This window comes from Panthera uncia, chromosome A2, assembly GCF_023721935.1.
Source record: "Panthera uncia isolate 11264 chromosome A2, Puncia_PCG_1.0, whole genome shotgun sequence".
Lineage (NCBI taxonomy): Eukaryota > Metazoa > Chordata > Mammalia > Carnivora > Felidae > Panthera > Panthera uncia.
Genome location: NC_064816.1, coordinates 23,034,648 through 23,053,276, shown reverse-complemented (window position 1 = coordinate 23,053,276; position 18,629 = coordinate 23,034,648). Strand labels below are relative to the sequence as shown.

Below are 18,629 nucleotides of genomic sequence, written 5' to 3'. Positions count from 1 at the left end.
TATATATATATATATATATATATATATATATATACACACATATACATATATATACACACACATATATATATATATATATAATGATATTTGTGTGTTGATCTTGTATTCTGCAACCTTGCTGAACACATTTGTTAGTTCTAGGAATTTTCTCAGGATTTTCTGCATAGACATTTCATTAGCAAGTAGTGATAGTTTTGTTATTTTCTTTCTAATTATTATGCTTTTCATTTATTTTTCTTGCTTTAGTGCAGTGGCTAGAGCTCCAGGTATTCTGTTGAATAAGATAGGTAAGAGCAGGGCCACCTGTGTAGCTTAGTCAGTTCAGCGTCAGACTTTGGCTCAGGTCATGATCTCGTGGTTCATGAGTTTGAGCCCCACGTTGGGCTCTGTGCTGACAGCTCAGAGCCTGGAGCTTGCTTCAGATTCTGTGTCTCCCTCTCCCTCTACCCCTTCCCTGCTCATGCTCTGTCTCTCTCTCTCTCTCTCAAAAATAAAATAAGCATTAAAGAAATGAAAAAAAAAAAGAAGGGTAAGAGCAGATATCCTTTCCTTGCTTTTGATCTTAGAGGAAAGCATTCAGTCTTTTACCATTAAGTATGATGGTAGCTGTAGATTATTTTTGGTAAATGTTCTTTATCATGTTAAAGAAGTTCCCCTGTATTTGGCACATATATTTTGAAATGCAATTTTATATTTTTACAGTGATTAGGTATGTTATATGACATAGTTGCCTTTAAGAAAGGGAGATTATTTTTGGTGGGCCTGATCTAATTAGTGAGCCCTTAAAAGGGAGTGGGCAATTTCTGAAGAAAAAGAGTCAAGGCATGAGAAAAATTTGATGCAAGCGTGATTTTTCTATTGCTGGATTTAAAAATTTGAGTGGGCTATGTGATAAGGAATGAAAATGGTCTCTAGGAGCTAGGAGTGCTAAGGAGAAGGGAACTTCACACCTACAACTGCAGGAAACTGAATTCTGCTTCAACTGCATAAACTTGGAAGAGGGTCCCCCTGAGCTCTGGATGAGAAGGTAGCCTGCTGTATCTCAATTTCAACCTTGTGAGGCCCTGAGTGGAGAAACCAGCCACACCATGCTTCCTGTCTGGACTTCTGACCTATGGAACTGTCAGCTGTCAAGTTGGTGGCAATTTGTTACATAGTAATGGAAAATTAATAACAAAAGTCAAGTAAGATATTTTGGAACAGCACTGGAATCAAAGCAGTATAGTGAATATTCTACTCCAGTGACTCAAATGAGACCCAGGTCTATTCACTAAATTATGTTCATCCATATATCTTTGGCTTCTGGTTGTATGCTAGATGCTGTGTTCAGGCCTGAGGACACAGAGGAGAATGAGCCAAGGTCTTTGTTTATTTATTTGTTTGTTTGTTTGTTTGTTTGTGTTTAACTGTTGAGGGTCTCATGGCCCACATCATCTCAATATAGCCCCATCTAACAATTGTCTTATTATATTTGTACTCAACAGTCAGACTCACATTCTGGGAAGGAGTAAGACATCTACAATTCTTAGGTAAATCCCGTATCTTTTCTGAACTTGAGTTACTCATCAGTTGAATGATCTGCTCCTTTGGAAGTATGTCAGGATCAAATGGGTTTTAGGAAACCATATTATTTAAATTAGACGTAATGATTACTTTTCCACAGTATAGTTTCTTCTCTTCTTTTCTCTCTCTTGGCATTCCTCCCACAATTATTTATTGACCCTATACTGTGTGTTTGAGCAGATGCTGGGTCCAGTGGGAGGATCAAGGATGCATTGGACTCCATATGATCGAGGACCAAGGTGACATACAGAGAGGCCACTACCTATTGCTCAAGGTTGATGGAACTGTGATGCAAGGGGCCTGTGGGTACCAGGAAAGGGCTTGGAGTCAGGCTTGATTTGGGTGATTGAAATATGTCATCATCGACAAGGATCTCCTGCAAAGCCAAGCCAGTAGGAGAATTCAGAGTGAAAGAGGCCCCCTTCTTTCATTCTTCCTCCTTGGAAATGCCTCAGAATTGTTCCTTGCATCACAAGAAAGTAGGTCTGTTTGAGAACATTGCCCTGATTTGTTGAATAGCAATGAATAGACCTTGCTAATAGAGGTGGCTTAGTGGCATGAACAAATGGTTCTGGCTTTTTAGGGCCTGACAACTAATTTTGAGTGATGCAGAAACAAAATAATAATAACAGAATTAGAAAATGCTGCACAAACACAACACAAAACAAAACAAATGAAAAAACAACCATACTGGACTTCCAAAACCCATAGGAACTTTCTTAAGGACCAGTAATGAAATGAACAACATTCAAGCACATTGTGGGGTAGGGTGAGGTGGCGGGAATGACTGTTGACAGCTCTGGAGTCACCAACACTCAAACACTCCCTGGTGAACCGGGATTATAATCAGCATAAATCTAAGTGACTGTCAAGGGGCAAAGCAGCCATGCCCGGAAGTGTGGCCTGAGTTAAGAGTATTTTGGCTGAGGTAGCTGCCACTGTAACTGCCACCAGAGGGCCCCGCCCTGCTCTAGACTTCTGCTTTATAAATCTCCTTTGGAGACTGGTTTACCAGCAACCAATTGTTCAGTGGGAACAGTAGTACTTTCTGCAGAACTTCCTTGGTTGCAATTTTCAAAACAGTATTCTTTTTACATTAATAATTCATATTTGCAACAAAAATACAAAGAAGAATATAACAGATTACCTGAAATGTCTGTGCCTAGAAACAAACCCATCATTAATATTTTGATGTGCTCCCTTCTAGTCTTTTTGTTTTCTGTGAATATGCATTTAAAACCCCACATATGGTTTGGATTGTATTGTATTTTCTATTTACTAACTTGCTTTTCTCACTTAGGAATTCGTGAACCTCTTTCCTTTACATTTATGGTGTTTAATATCTGTCCAACATCTCAACAATTGGATGCCTCTAATTTACTCTCCAGTTTCTTTGTAACACACACACACACACACACACTCGAATTTATTTAACTCATTTATTTGCAAGGTATATTTATATGTATGCATTTGTATTTATATATGTGTCTATACATATACATACACAATTTTTCTGATTTTTATAAACAACACTATGATGAACATGTTTATTGTATCCTCACAATGATTTCCTCTGGGAACATCCCTTAGGATATCCTTAGAATAAATTCCTAAGGTGGAAACACTGGATCAAATGGTAATTCATGAATTATAGTGAATTTAAAGGAATTTAAAAGTTTTTATCAGATATTTAAAAAAGGTAAACTTTCCACAAAGATTGAAATAATTTCTAAATACTGGCTCTTTTCATTACAGTAGCCATTAGAATTGGCTATTAAATTTTAATTAAGATTAAACTGCATTAAAAATTCATTTCTTAAGTTGCACCAGTAATATTTCCCGTGCTCTATTGCCACATGTAGTGACATGTGTATTGGACAGTGCAGATTAGAACCTCACCATCATTATAGGAAGTTCAGTTGGATAACACTTCTCTAATATCTTCATGAGTTCCTTCATGGTTGTGTTTGGAATTCAGCTAAGTTAGACTAAAATATGAACAACACATATTTTGAGGGTGATTAATTTGTTTGTTATAGATTTTGTAGTAAAAATTTTCACCATTCCATTGAAGATGAAAAATACTGTGTCTTTCTGAAAATGTAAGAAGATGGAAATTCACTTTTTTCCTTGCTTCTCCTCTACTAGGCTGAATAAACTAACATCACTATTGATACTGATTACAGGTTACTGCATGCTTGCTATGTGCCCACTATGTAACTATTACAACTCAGGTATTCTTCGCAAGGAGCCCAGGAGGTACAATTATTATCCACATTTTACAGAGAAGGAAACTGATGTAAACAGAGGTCAAGTATCTCTTACAAAGTCATACAGCTAGCACATGGCTGGATCCTGATTGGGACCTAAGCCTTCTTGCTTCAGGGTTCATAGTCTTAACCACTAGCTATACTGCTTCCAAGAATGTCTGGGACTGTTAAGGAAAAGACCAGCTCTTTGCCATGCTGCAGAACTGTGCACACGTAAAGTAAAGAATGCTTTCCAATTGTTCAAGAAGTACTACACCAAAAAATAAACAGAAACTCATCTACACAGTCTTTTTATCAAGGAGGTTCCAATGAGCCTAGTCCGATCTGGAATGAAGAATTCTCAGGACATTGTAGAGAAACTTTTCTTCATTTGTATTCTAACACTGTTTGATTTAACAGAATCTAAGTCAGATGTATGCATTGTACACATTTCTTCTCTATCCATCTTCTTGTTATGGTGTGAAGTTTTGTTAATAAGCCCGGGAAGAGAAAAGGGAAAAGGGAGAATTTAAAATGCAGTCAAAACCAAAGAGCTTGAACCCAAACACACTCATTTGATGTGGGTGTTTGTTTGCTGCTGAAGGATCAGAGGTGACACATTTAAGCAAAGCTCCTAGATGCTTTAACTTCAGCAAGGAGGAAACCAATCCCAAACACAATCTTGAGGGTGGCCAGGTCCAGGCAGACAGCAGTCTGAGCATTTTCAGTTTCAACCATTTCCAAAAGGTGTCACTCTAAGGCAGCAGTGGGGAGGTGGGAAGGAGGTGGAGATAGAAATGTCAGATAAGAGTAATTGGAAAAATAAGATTAGGAGCCTCGTTTTAACAGCTCCTTTGCTCACAACATCACTGTCTGAGATGTTCTTGCTGTTGAGGAGAGAGGTTTCAGGTTTATCAGGGTGACCTCTGTGCCCAGAGGAGAGCTGGGCTAGGTCCTGGCTGTTCCCACAGGACCAATTCACATTCCAATTTGGCTATAACCTGGGATATGGGGATTTCATTGGCTCTGTGTTCTGGTGCAAACTGAGAACTATGATCTTCTTGCACTCAGGATGAGTGAAGACAGAAAGCCAGGATGGATGGTGAAGTCTAAGGCCAAAGAGCCTGTGTATTTTTAAAACATGGTTTAAAAAACTTAAAAATTACAAATCATTAACACAAAATAGACACTAACTCAATACTGACTTACGATTTAAGAAAAAAAATTGTTTTATCAAAATATTTAAAGATCAGTTCTTGCCAAGCAGGCCTCATGAAAAGCACGAGATGTTGCCACGTGTCAGAAAGAGACACACAGAACCCAGAGTGGGGCTCTTGGCAGATAACTGAGAGAAAAGCTGGTTTTCAAATATTTAGTTAAACAACACAAATGTATGTGTAAGTCTAAGTCGACACATGTTAATGATTTAAGGTCTTAAACAGGTTTTTTATTTTATTGTTTTAAGACTCCACTGTTCACTTTAAAAGTTCCGACAGTTTCTCCAGAGCTGGGTGTAAGCACTGGACTCTAGAAATTCATTTAACGGCTTCATTATTTTTTTAAACTGTTTATTTATTTTTGAGAAAGAGAGAGAAAGAGAAAGAGAGAGGGAGAGAGAGATAGGGTGCGAGCAGAGGAGGAGCAGAGAGAGAGGGAGACACAGAATCCAATGAGGGTTCCAGGCTCCAAGCTGTCAGCACAGAGTCTGACGCGGAGCTCGAACTTGTGAACCATGAAATCATGACTTGAGCTGAAGTTGGACGCTTAACCGACTGAGCCAGCCAGGTGCCCCATGGCTTCATTATTCTTAAAGTGTACAGAGTTATGAATTATTTGAATACAATTGAATAGTCCTGGTAATTCAACAATTTTATAATCTGCCACATGGAATGACTAATAAAATCAGAAATGACACACAACTATATAAGTTTTTTTAAATTGGTGTGCCCCTGTGGCCTAGTAGACATCTAGCTTGAAGAAACCTTTAATTATTATTTTCTAGATTTGTAACACCAAGCTGATATATTTTAAAATGTAATCCTAGCTTTCTAGGTATAGGATCAGAATTTTGGTCTTGACGTATTTTGGGACTTTTTAGGAAATTGTTTTAAATTGGAACATCTTGAGACTTGCAAAAGACTTCTGAGGTTGCTGTGAATTCTGTTTTCATTGGAGGTGGCATTTTAGGAATTAAACAGCTTTCTAAAAAAAATGTTTCCCCCAGCAAATATTATGCTCTGGTGAATTACCAATAAATGTACTTCTAAAAGAAGCAAACGCTGTGTTAAGTCGAGACAAATGTGTTGTTTTCCTGCTGGACTTCTCAAAAGCGGTTATTGATTCATAATCACTGTAATTCTCCAAGTAGTAATTCCCTAATGAAGAGGACCACAAGGCCCCACAGCCTGGGCAACCAGCATTCATTTTTTCCTTCCTCTTCAACAAGCCACTCCCACTCGACTGATTTAGGGAGGCAGACCATGAGGCCTAGGGCAGGATTGGCTCTTGTTTTACTCTTGCTTATCACTCAGTACTTTTCTTTAATAGCTTTTTTTTTTAAAATCACAATTGTGATTAAATAGTTTTTTCATTTAAGCCTGCCTGCCAAACCAGACCGCTTCTGAGGGGGAGCCTGTCACAAGTGTCCAGCAGAGTGTCTGGCACATAGGAGACATCCAGTGAGGTGGTGGAAGGAAGGAGGGAGTATACATCTTCCAGATCCCAGGGCAGAGCATGTGGACTACAGAGCAGGACAAAACCCTGGCTTGCTTGTACCCCAGGTCAAAGCTTGGGACACTTTTATTGTGCCATCCTGAAACTCAGGTTTCTTGGTGCTCTTAGTGGCTGCCAGGGTTACAGTGAATGTGGGACTCCCTTGCATTCAAGATCTGGGTAACTGAGCCCTCTCATCTCCATAGCAAAGAGAAGGTGCTTGAGGCAGCAGAGAGCAAGACCTTGAAGGGTGTTTGGTGAGGATGATGGCAAGGGGACCACTGATTTATGGGGTAGGAAAGTATCAGGTTCGGACTTACACTTCATCCATCATTGCACTAAGTGAGTCAAAGGAGGGCGTTTCAGAATCATGCCTTTGCATTCCCCTTCCTTCCATTCTGTAGGTATTTATTGAGTATGGATGCTAGTGTTGTGTCAGGGGCTGAAGGCACTTCCAAAGAAGACAGAGATGTGGTCTTTGCCCTCCAGGGGATTATGATCCAGTGGTAGCAATTAAGCATACACATGAAAAGTTGTGCAGAAATGTGAAGTGGTATTTGATTAAGTGGCATAAAGTCAAGTGTCGACAGTAAGAACTGGTATTTGGTACTTGGGTTGGACTAGAGACAATGGTAACTGTCATGTACTGGACTTTTCCAGGGTGTCCAACACAGAGGGCTGGATGCTTTATGCTCTTGCCAATCCCGTGCAGTAGTTTCCATCTCCTTCCCATTTTATAGGGGAGGACCTGCAGATTTAGAGAGACGTCAGTAATATCCAGGGTATCTAGACTAGGCTGCACTTTGGAATTACTTTGAAATCATCTGCAACTTTAATAAAATATAAAGCCTGACTCCCATCCTCAAACACTGGGATTTAATTGGTGGAGATGCAACCATGACATCAGGATTTTTCACATCTTTCCAAAGGATTCTAATGTGCAACAAAGTTTAGGAAGCACTGAGTTAAGATTGGCCTCAGGTTGTAGAGATCCTATTGTGAAACCAAAGCTTTAACCAGGTATGTGCTTTTCAGAGCTCCAGTTTTTAATTGCTGTATCCTGTGAAATGACAGAACTTAAAAGATGGAAGATTTCAGTAACTGGAGCGGGTCAACATAGGGCAGTCCAGGGGTGTGCGTGTGTGCGTGTGCATGTGTGTGTGTGTGTGTGTGTGTGTGTGTGTGTGTACGCGGTTGAGGGTAGGTGACAGGAAGCAAAAAATTTGAACTCAGTAATAATTAAACATAAAATGGGTTGAATCCTTACCAGGCACTGTATTAGTAAGAGCTGACATTTCTATGACATCAAGTACTAAGCATTGTTCTTAGGGTATCACAGATGTTAACCCACTGAATCTTTATAAAAGTCCTGTGAGCTAAGGTCTGTTATTACCCTTATATCACAATTGAGGGGCCTGAGGCCCACTGAACTTTTATAATTCAGAGTGACACAGATAGTGAGTGGTAAGCTATTTCCTGAATTCTGTTTCATTAACATTACTACCTCTTCTTTTAAGAATGTACTGGTTTCATATTTGCTATTGCCAGTGTCTGCACTAAGAACTTTACATTCATTGCTTCACTTAATACTTGTAGTAACTCTTATGAGAAATAATTTTGTTACAGATGAGAAAACTCAGACCCTTTCCCAAAGTTTTATGACTCATATATGGTAAAACATTATGTTTAGTACAGTCTGGCTTCATAATCATGCTTTTAATCATTCTCAGTATTTTAAAATATGTTAAACTTTTTAAAAAAATTTGAAATTAAATCCTGAGTGGAATTCTATATATAAAACAAATACAAGTAGAACGACTCCCTGTGAATGTGGGATGGTGGACAAAGATCCCTGCTAATTCACACTCCTCTTCCCATGCCATTGATCTGTTATCGGGCCACAGGTGCCCTTGGGAAACCCTGGGGCTCTAGGGAACACAATTTTAAGGCCACTACTGTGGGTAATTGGGAGCTCCTTGAGTTGTTGGAGCCAGACCAGTGATATTTTTGACAAAATATTGGTGGTTTAGGCATATTGTTTTGGCAGTAGGCATAAGTTGTGACAGTGAGTCCTGTGGGACATCTTTGAATCCCAGACCTAAGGGATCCAGTTCAAAGACACATTCAAACACACACAGTCAAAACAGCTGAAAAAAATCAAAAGGGTAGTCTAATTCTTCAATGTGTGTCTTTGGAAAACATTGAAGGGGCCCCAGGAATAACCCATAGTGACTTTTTCCTCCTTCCCTTTTTCTCTTCTTTGAAATTTCCTTATTTTGCCCTTAAAATAAACTTCTCTCTGTCCCAAGTCTCAAGGATCATTCTTCTTCTTTCCCCTCTGTCTTCTTTCTCCCACTTTTTATTACATAGAGCACCGTAGCTTGTGCTTCAAAGTCCTGTACCTTTGTGCTCAGTTTCTCAAGTTTACTTTGCTACCGCTTAGCTAATTCCACATCCTAAAATCCAGCAATGGACCTCACTGAGAGATATACTATGATGGGGGAGAAGCTGATCAAGCAAAGCCATGTCTTTATTTAGGATAGGGGTAGAGACAAAGGCTAGGAACAGACACACATGCGCACACACACACACACACACACACACGCAATTATTTTCAACCCCTCCAGAAATGTGGGAGGGGAAGAGGCCTGAGCTTGTGGCATCAAAAGTAATGATAAAAGGAAATGATAGATCCCAGAAGTGTTTCCAAAATAGAGCTATTAAGGCTTGATAATAAATGGAAAATAAATGAAGAAAGAGAAGAAAGAAACAAATGTAGTTCTGAGGTCTTAAACATGAGAGAGTGAGAAAAGGTTAGGGTGTTGGACCTGTGGGTGTGTTAGGGAGTGGCAGGTTGGGAGGGCAGGAGTGGGTAATAAGGATTTGGTTTAGGCAGGTGTGCATGGGTCATGAGTTGGCTTTTGATCATAATGAATCTAAAGTGATGTTAGGACATTCAAATCAAAGTGATCAACAGGTGGTTAGGTATATGTAAAAGAGGTCAAATGAGTAAAAGATAAAGTTTGGGAAGGTATCTGCATATAGGTGAGAGCCGTGGAGACAGACCTCAATTCTCCTCCTAAGAATCCACATGGATGAAGAAAATGTCTCTACTAATGAATAATAAGAGGAAGGATCCAATTATAGACTACAGGAAGATGAAGAATTTACAAAAGAAACATGGGAAGTAGGTTCCCAATCTAAAAGAGAGCTTCAGAGAACCCAAGGGAAGAGTTGGTTTTAAGAAAATGAGGGTGGATATGACCCCTGTGTTTACAAGAGACTATTTTAAAATTTTTTTTAATTTTATTTTTTATTTTTTTAAAATTTATATCCAAATTAGTTAGCATATAGTGAAACAATGATTTCAGGAGTAGATTCCTTAGTGCCCCTTACCCATTTAGCCCATCCCCCCTCCCACAACCCCTCCAGTAACCCTCAGTTTGTTCTCCATATTTATGAGTCTCTTCTGTTTTGTCCCCCTCCCTGTTTTTATGTTATTTTTGTTACCCTTCCCTTATGTTCATCTGTTTTGTCTCTTAAAGTCCTCATATGAGTGAGGTAATATGATTTTTGTCTTTCTCTGACTGATTAATTTCACTTAGCACAATACCCTCCAGTTCCATCCACGTAGTTGCAAATGGCAAGATTTCATTCTTTTTTGATTGCTGAGTAATACTCCATTGTATATATATATATATATATATATACCACATTTTCTTTATCCATTTATCCATCGATGGATGTTTGGGCTCTTTCCATACTTTGGCTATTGTTGATAGTGCTGCTATAAACATCGGGGTGCATGTGTACCTCCGAAATAGCACCAAAAGTTTCTATCTTGCTTGTATGATGTGGGTTGGCTTTGGGCTTCATTGTGGTTACTCAGGGACTCAGGCTGAAGGAGGCATCATCTGAAACATGCTTCTTTAGTCACAGAGAAAAGGGAAAGTTGGGGTTGAGTACTAGCACTTAAATTTTTCCACCTGGAAATGACATTATTTTATTGGCCAAAGACCCACCCCAGTTAAAAGGGAGAGGGGAACATCCCCAAAGGCAAGGGAATTAAAAGCAAAAATGAACTGTTGGGACCTCATGAAGATAAAAAGCTTCTGCACAGCAAAGGAAACAATCAACAAAACTAAAAGGCAACCAACGGAATGGGAAAAGATATTTGCAAATGACATGTCGGACAAAGGGCTAGTATCCAAAATCTATAAAGAGCTCACCAAACTCCACACCCGAAAAACAAATAATCCAGTGAAGAAATGGGCAGAAAACATGAGTAGACACTTCTCTGAAGAAGACATCTGAATGGCCAACAGGCACATGAAAAGATGCTGAACATCGCTCCTCATCAGGGAAATACAAATCAAAACCACACTCAGATATCACCTCACGCCAGTCAGAGTGGCCAAAATGAAGAAATCAGGAGACTATAGATGCTGGAGAGGATGTGGAGAAACGGGAACCCTCTTGCACTGTTGGTGGGAACACAAACTGGTGCAGCCACTCTGGAAAACAGTGTGGAGGTTCCTCAAAAAATTAAAAATAGACCTACCCTATGACCCAGCAGTAGCACTGCTAGGAATTTACCCAAGGGATACAGGAGTGCTGATGCATAGGGGCACTTGTACCCCAATGTTTATAGCAGTGCTTTCAACAATAGCCAAATTGTGGAAAAAGCCTAAATGTCCATCAACTGATGAATGGATAAAAAAATTGTGGTTTATATACACAATGGAGTACTACATGGCAATGAGAAAGAATGAAATATGGCCCTTTGTAGCAACGTGGATGGAACTGGAGAGTGTGATGCTAAGTGAAATAAGCCATACAGAGAAAGACAGATACCATATGTTTTCACTCTTATGTGGATCCTGAGAAACTTAACAGAAACCCATGGGGGAGGAGAAGGAAAAAAAAAAAGGTTAGAGTGGGAGAGAGCCAAAGCATAAGAGACTCTTAAAAAACTGAGAACAAACTGAGAGTTGATGGGGGGTGGGAGGGAGGGGAGGGTAGGTGATGGGTATTGAGGAGGGCATCTTTTGGGATGAGCACTGGGTGTTGTATGGAAACCAATTTGACAATAAATTTCATATATTAAAAAAAAAATAAATGAAATTAAATTAAAAAAAAGGGAGAGGGGAGTGTGGCCCTACCATGTGCCCCAAAGAAGGAGAACTGGAATATGTGAGCCACAACAGGGAAAATATTTCTTTCTTTTTAAAGCTCCCGCTGTGGTAGCAAGGGAAATAGTTTGTGGAACTCCAGGCATTTAGCAGAGGAGGTATCATGGGCATCACCTAGGAAGCTGCAGCTCAAAGAATCAAGTGGTCATTTGTACAGAATCACAAGGAGAAACAGTGTCTGTGTGACGACTAGAACTATGTACCTGACGCCAGTAGCCCCACTGGTCCTCAGTGTGCCATGCTCACTGGCCTGGGGTATGTGAATTTGGAGGAGTGGGAAACCTTGGCCTGGCAAACTGTTGGAGACTCTGGTGCAAGCTGTTGAGAATAGGAGTCTCACCTCACACTAGGAGTTATTGATGCTGGAAGCCAATGGCATCTCCATCAGTAAAAACGCTGGACTGCATCTCTTAGGTGCCCATGTTTCTCTATGTGGTTATTGCTGAAATGGCCAGGGAAGTCTGCAAGTCATTACTTTAAGGTGTAATTGTTACAATTGGGTTAATATAAAACTAGCTGGGGCTGGCCCCAAATAGTACGGTGGCAGGTGAACTAAGAACTGGGAAACCCAGTTGAGTAGCTCTGTGTCTATGGATTGCAGACAGGTCAGCTTCAACTTCATGAGAGAGAGATTTAGCAAGTGAGAATCCTGGATACTCTCCCTGTTCTCTGGGATCAATAGTGCATTTGAATAGAGAGCGATTTATGAAAGGAAACAGGGACATGAAGACACAGGCCATCCCATAGAGGGTTAGACAGACTGAATCTTTGTTGGTACTTGGAATGACCATAATTCTGATATTTTTTTACACTGCTATCAAAAATGGGGGCAGAGGGAAAGGAGGAAAAAACCTTCTTCAGTCTCACCAAGCACTTCTTGATAGAAGGGCTGCTAGTCATACTTATAATATTCTATAAATTTATATGAGAAACAAATTATGATTGCTTTTTAAATTTTGTATGTTTCTAAAGTTAAATAATAATACTATTTATTCTACAATTAAGCAGGTGTAGTTCTGGGACTTTCATGGTTAATCCTCATATTCCTTGCTTTTTAAACTCTTTTTGGTTTTGGCTTTGATTTACATTCTATGGTTATCAAATTCCTCTTTTTGTCAGGGAAAATGGAGGGTTTTCTGAATCTTAAAAGCATGTGATTTACCTTGGATGTGAACTATAATGCTTATTCTGAGTAAATTCCATGTAAAACTGAAGAAATTGTGTAGAAAGTCTTTATGAATTGGAACTTAACATGTCATTGACACATTTTGAAGGGCTTTCTGTTGACTTTAGTGATGGATGATCCCATTCTGCCAAGTTCAGCTGGAAGGAGGGTGGCTTAGAAACCCAAACATCAACTTTGGAATCTAGAAACTTCCTGGAACCATGGTTTTAAATCAGCAGGGTGGATGCGGCATGCATCTGTGCAAGGGATGGCATTTCACTGGCTTGCTCCACGGAAGTCTCTGGTGCAGAACCATAAACACCAGCCCTTTTTGTTGTGTGTTGGCTTTTAAAAGCCCCCAATGGTTTGGGGAGGATAAAGCCTTGCCTTGGGGCTCCCTGGTCCAATTTTTTGGGACCTGGCTAAAAATCCTGGATATTTGATAGTCTGGCTTATTTCTATGGTGTATTAGCACCCTATAAAAGTTACATGTCATTTATTTCAAGTTTAGAACCATCTCAAACTTCAGGGGCAAATCAAACTTGAACCTTTTGTGGCTGGAATTCTGTTTACCTTTGGCCAAACCTTGCTTCCTGAAAGTGAGGCAGGGATGTGAGGTGAGAAGGGGCTCCTGAGGCCCCTTGGACATCAAATCGCTTTTGCCAAACAAGGTTTTGATAGGTTAAAACATGAATGAATCTGAAACACGTAGATTAACTTCCTGTCAGAATACTCTGGGGCCTACACACAAAAGTATATTGTGCTGGGCAAATGCATTTTGAGTGTTGCCTTCCGCCAACTGTGAGGCAGTATCTGAGACTTTTGCCAAACACAGGTTGAAAATGGGTCAAGCCAGTTACCTTCTACTTCTAATAAATATATTAAATAGTTTCTATAAAGGTTATTGGACAATCCAATTGAAAGAGGACCTTGGAGAAATTTGCATATTTCTTGTGTTTGAAACATTTATTTTCAACCAGTGACAAAGAAAGAATGGGCTCTAAGATACAGTACCTGTTCAAGAATGGCTATGATTCCTTTGTGTCTGTTGTCAGAATACAGACTTGCAAAGAAGGCCTTGTGCTTGAATGAAGGAGAAATAATGCGCCATGTTCCCTGTACCTTTCAGATAGAGGAACTGATGAATGCATTGGAGAAGACCAGACAGGAACTAGATGCCACCAAGGCACGCCTGGCCTCCACACAGCAGTCCCTGGCTGAAAAAGAAGCCCATTTGGCTAACCTCCGAATAGAAAGGAGAAAACAACTGGAGGAGATCCTGGAGATGAAGTGAGTATTCATTTTTGTTTTCCTACATTCTCTTTCCTAACTTTTCTTTCGGGATGGGGAAGGGAAGGCTAGAGAAGACGAAGACAGAGCTTGAAGAAAGAATAATTTAGCCAACACTTGACTATTCATTTCTGTAACCATGCTTCTTATTCTTTCAATATAGCTTCCATGTCCCAATTTGCACATTCTTCATATTTGTTATTCAAAAAAAGTCCAGCATTAAATTTTGTGTGTCTGTGTTTTGTGGACTGTGCTGTTATTCTTAGATTTGTCTCAAAGGTTTGAGCTGGCTAAGAGACAGAGGCCTCGTTAAGCACAATAGTAATTTGAGTGCTGCTCAAAGTTAATTGGAAACCTTTCTGAGGAGGTATTTCCTAATTGTGACTATAACTTTGCTAATTATATTCTTTTCACATGTGTACAATGCATAGCTTGTGTTGGCTTTCAGAGTCTCAAGGTTGGCACCTCTTTGTTTAGAAAGCAAGGACTCTGATTTGCTGGGCTGATAAAAACACACTTGGAAATCCCCCTGCTACTTCCTCCTCCTCACCCGAGGGTAGGGTAGGTAAGGGGTAGGGGGAGACTGGAACCAATCTTTCTTTGATTTAATCAATAAAGTGTGGCCTCCTGCTGGGCAGTGATCCTTCCTGTGGGCCTATGACACACCCATCTCTACCTAGCTCTTATTTCATTCTTACAATGAAATAATATCACCATGGAAGAACAGAGGAAAGAAAATTACTCAAAGGTTTTAGAAATAATGACTTGCTCTGGATCTGTTCCTAAAGAAGTAGGCAAGAAGCAGGATCTCTCTATAGGTTAAGATGAAATGATCATTAAGATATAATTTAAATTTAACTTCCTTCCACAGTAAGGGAAACATACATAATTATGGCATCTTAAGCCTGTAACATAGACTTTGAAATTGGTGGCTAGGTATAGAAGCATGACCTTATCCTGACCCCACAAGTCTTACACATGGTTAACATTAAACACAGAAAGCTTAGATCATGGAAAATATGGAATGAAATATTTTGAAGGATTTAATAATGAGGACAAAACTTTTATTCCTTGTCAACTACCTCAGTTTCTCCAAGACCAAAGAGTAGTTTTTTTCCTGTATAAACTCGCCTTTTTCCTAATAAAGTAATATGTAATAAAAATAGATGTTATTATCCTCAGTTTAGAAGTAAGGGAACTGATGTTTAGAGAGATTTCAAGTAATTTGCTTAAGGCCATCTGGCCAGGATTAAAACCAAAATCTTCTACCTCAGGTTCCCTTTCTACTATCTTATTTTCTCATGGAGCTTATGTGAATTCCACCAAGCCTGGAACTTTCATCAGTTTGAGTCACTATGGTTATCATACTGCCTAGAACAGTTCTTAGCATATGGTAAATGCTCAGTAATTGTTTATTGAATGAGTGAATAGATTGAAGGTGAAAAGTGGATTTTACATAGCTAAGAAGAAAAGTATTTTAAACATCTGTGACATTACTGGCTTGATCAATAATTTATTAACAATAACAGTACATTGATACCATCAGCCTTTATTCTTTTCCATTCACCAGTCCCACTTTCTGCCTCCTTGTATGTTGTGATGTATAAAGTTCAGCCTAGATTCTCTCATTGTTCTCCAGCTATTCTCAGATTAACTCTGTATCTCCTGGAGTGATTTATTATGCCTTTTGAAGGAGACTTCCATTACTTCCTGTTTATAAAAAGGACTTATACTTTCAACATTTCCAGAGAACAAATAATGGTGAAGCATCTTGGTTTGGCAGTCATCAGACCTAGGTTGGAATCCTGTAGCTTCCACTTGGCGGCTGTATGGTTTAGGGGAAATGACCTTAACATTGCTGACCCTTCTGTTTCCTCCCATAATGACTTTCATGGAGTGGTTGAGAGGAGAGGCACTCAGGAGGGCTTGGCACATGGAAAATGATATATGTGTATAAATGACGCTATCAGCCAATGAAAATATGTCATTTGTTTAGTATACTTTGTGAAGAGTATCATTTATCTAAAATTTGGATTTATTTTTCTTAAACATATAAACCTTTTCCATGTGTATGTTTTCCCACTTAATTTCATGATTTCAGATAGCACCTAACTAAGACCTCTTTTGGTGAATTGCCACATTATTGCTCAAGTGCTTAATCTTCTGCCACTGCAAAATAAATACAGAATTCCTCTGTTAATTCCTTTGGTAAAAGTAACAAAGCCCTGCTTCATTAAGTCCAATGTGGACCCTATTCACTATTTAACTGGCTCAGAAGCCCCACTTATGGGCTCTGTCCCGGGACTGTGGGGACACAGGTACAGGGTAGTTATATTGACCAACAACCCCAACTAGATTCATGAGCCTCCTGGGCTATTCAAGGCAACCAACTGGTTTGACCAATCTTGACTTTTTAAGCTGAGGTGACATGTTGGTTACTTGACATTAACTGAGTCAATGTAAGTTAGTGGAAACAAAAAGTTGGGTATATCCCTATCAGTACTTACTGTCACTCTGTGTCAAGCATTGTTGGTTTTCTTTCAACTGGCAGGCATCATGTAAACAACTTTAGGTGAAGTATAACCATTTCCAAACCCTGGTTGGGAAGAGAGAGGCTATGTGGTGTTAGAGGACAGAGAGGTAGGGCTGTGAGTCAAGAGAAAGGAGATGAGCTCTATTAGCTCATCCATAACATTGCGAGATCACTCTCTGGTTACCTCAGTTTTGTCTTCAGTAACATAGAGGTGATAATAACTGCTTTGCCTACTCTATAGAATTGTTGTGCAGACAGGATTTTTTTTAAAAAAGTACTGAAAGGAATATAAACCAGCATATGTGAAAGTGCTTTGAAACATAAAAGGGGCTTTTGAAATGAAAGGTGGTGTCTGTTAAATTCGTTGTAAAATCAAATGGCACAGAGTTTTAAAATTGGAAAGCAGCTGGGTCCAACCTCCCAGTGTGCATAAACCAGACTCCTGTCCACATAATCACTAATAGGGCATTCACCAGCCCCTGGTGAACACCATTTTCATTGGAAGCCATGAGCACATGTAGGTACCTCACTGGTTCTTATATGGAATTGAAATGGCTTTCCATGGAATCTTCCCACTTGGTTTGGTTTTTGTTCAGAGCTACACAGAATTCACCTAAGCCCCATACATAGCACAGACAGCATTTTAGATATTTCTTCTGGTAGTAGGATTCATTTTAGAAAAGAAAAATAAAGAAATATGAAGACAAAATAAAAAACAAAATCACCCATGATCCTACCATGCGGAGACAGATGCTGTGGCATTTGGTGTATCTTTACTTTTTAACAGAATTCAATTATAATTTCATATTTTGTAAATCCTTCTTCTTTTGCTTACTGAGTGGTGAACAGCCTCTGTGTCACATAGAATTGTATTGTTTTTAATTACTTAATATATTGTCACATAGGTTCACTTCTTTATTGGACATTTACCTTGGTTCCAATGTTTTGTCAATATAAAGAACGTTTTGTTTTGTTTTGTTTTAATTTTTTTAATGTTTATTCATTTTTGAGAGACAGAGTGCAAGTGGGGGAGGGTCAGAAAGACAGGGGGACACAGAGTCCAAAGCAGGCTCCAGGCTCTGAGCTGTCAGCACAGAGCCCGATGTGGGGCTTGAACTCATGAGCTGCGAGATCATGACCTGAACCAAAGTCTGACGCTCAACCAACTGAGCCACCCAGGAACCCCATAAAGAATGTTTTGATAAGTATTCTGCTCTTTTGTTTTGTTAACCTATTTTTAAGTAATTGTAGATTGGTATGCTGTTATAAGAAATCATTTTCCTCAGTGGTAACATCTTGCATAATTATAGCACAATATCACACCAGGAAATTGATATTGGTACAATTTACCAACTTTATTAAGATTTCTCTGGTTTTACATGCACTCGTGTGTGTGTGTATCTAGTTATATGCAATTTCAACATGGATATAAATTTGTGTAGTCACTGTCACAGTCAAGATATAGAACTGTTCTATCATTGCAAAGATCCCTACCTTTTGATAGCTACACCCAGCTGTTTCATTTTTAAACAGGGTTTTGTTTTGTGTTATATCATTTTGGGACATGTGCCATACTGGTCTACATTTTTTCCCTCCCATTCTTCTTGGGCAGGGCAGGGGATTATCTTCCTAGTTTAAATTCAGACCAAAATTTAGAATGAGAAAACATTGCTTGATTCCTCTAATTTGAAGATTCTCATCAGTTGGTTTTATTTTATTTATAGTGGAATTTCTTTTTCATATTGGATATCTAGAACCTGTCATGTGGTAGGCATTTCATCAACTTCTGAGGATGAAAGGATGAATTAGCTCAAAAATTCATAAATATTCATTGAGCACCTACTATGTGGCAGGTACTATTCTAGGTGAACAAACAGAAAAATGTTTTACCTGATGAAGCTTACATTTTAGTGAAATGAATGAAG

At 39.2% G+C, this 18,629-nt stretch overlaps 1 protein-coding gene across 1 annotated transcript in view; it reads left to right on the top strand.

Annotated features, from left to right (window-relative positions):
• Positions 1–18,629, top strand: part of ERC2 (ELKS/RAB6-interacting/CAST family member 2) — a 728,571-nt gene that overhangs the window by 515,137 nt on the left and 194,805 nt on the right. The window contains exon 12 of the mRNA XM_049640744.1: positions 14,011–14,171. Within this exon, the coding sequence (XP_049496701.1) occupies positions 14,011–14,171 (161 nt within the window). The remainder of the gene's footprint in view (positions 1–14,010; positions 14,172–18,629) is intronic.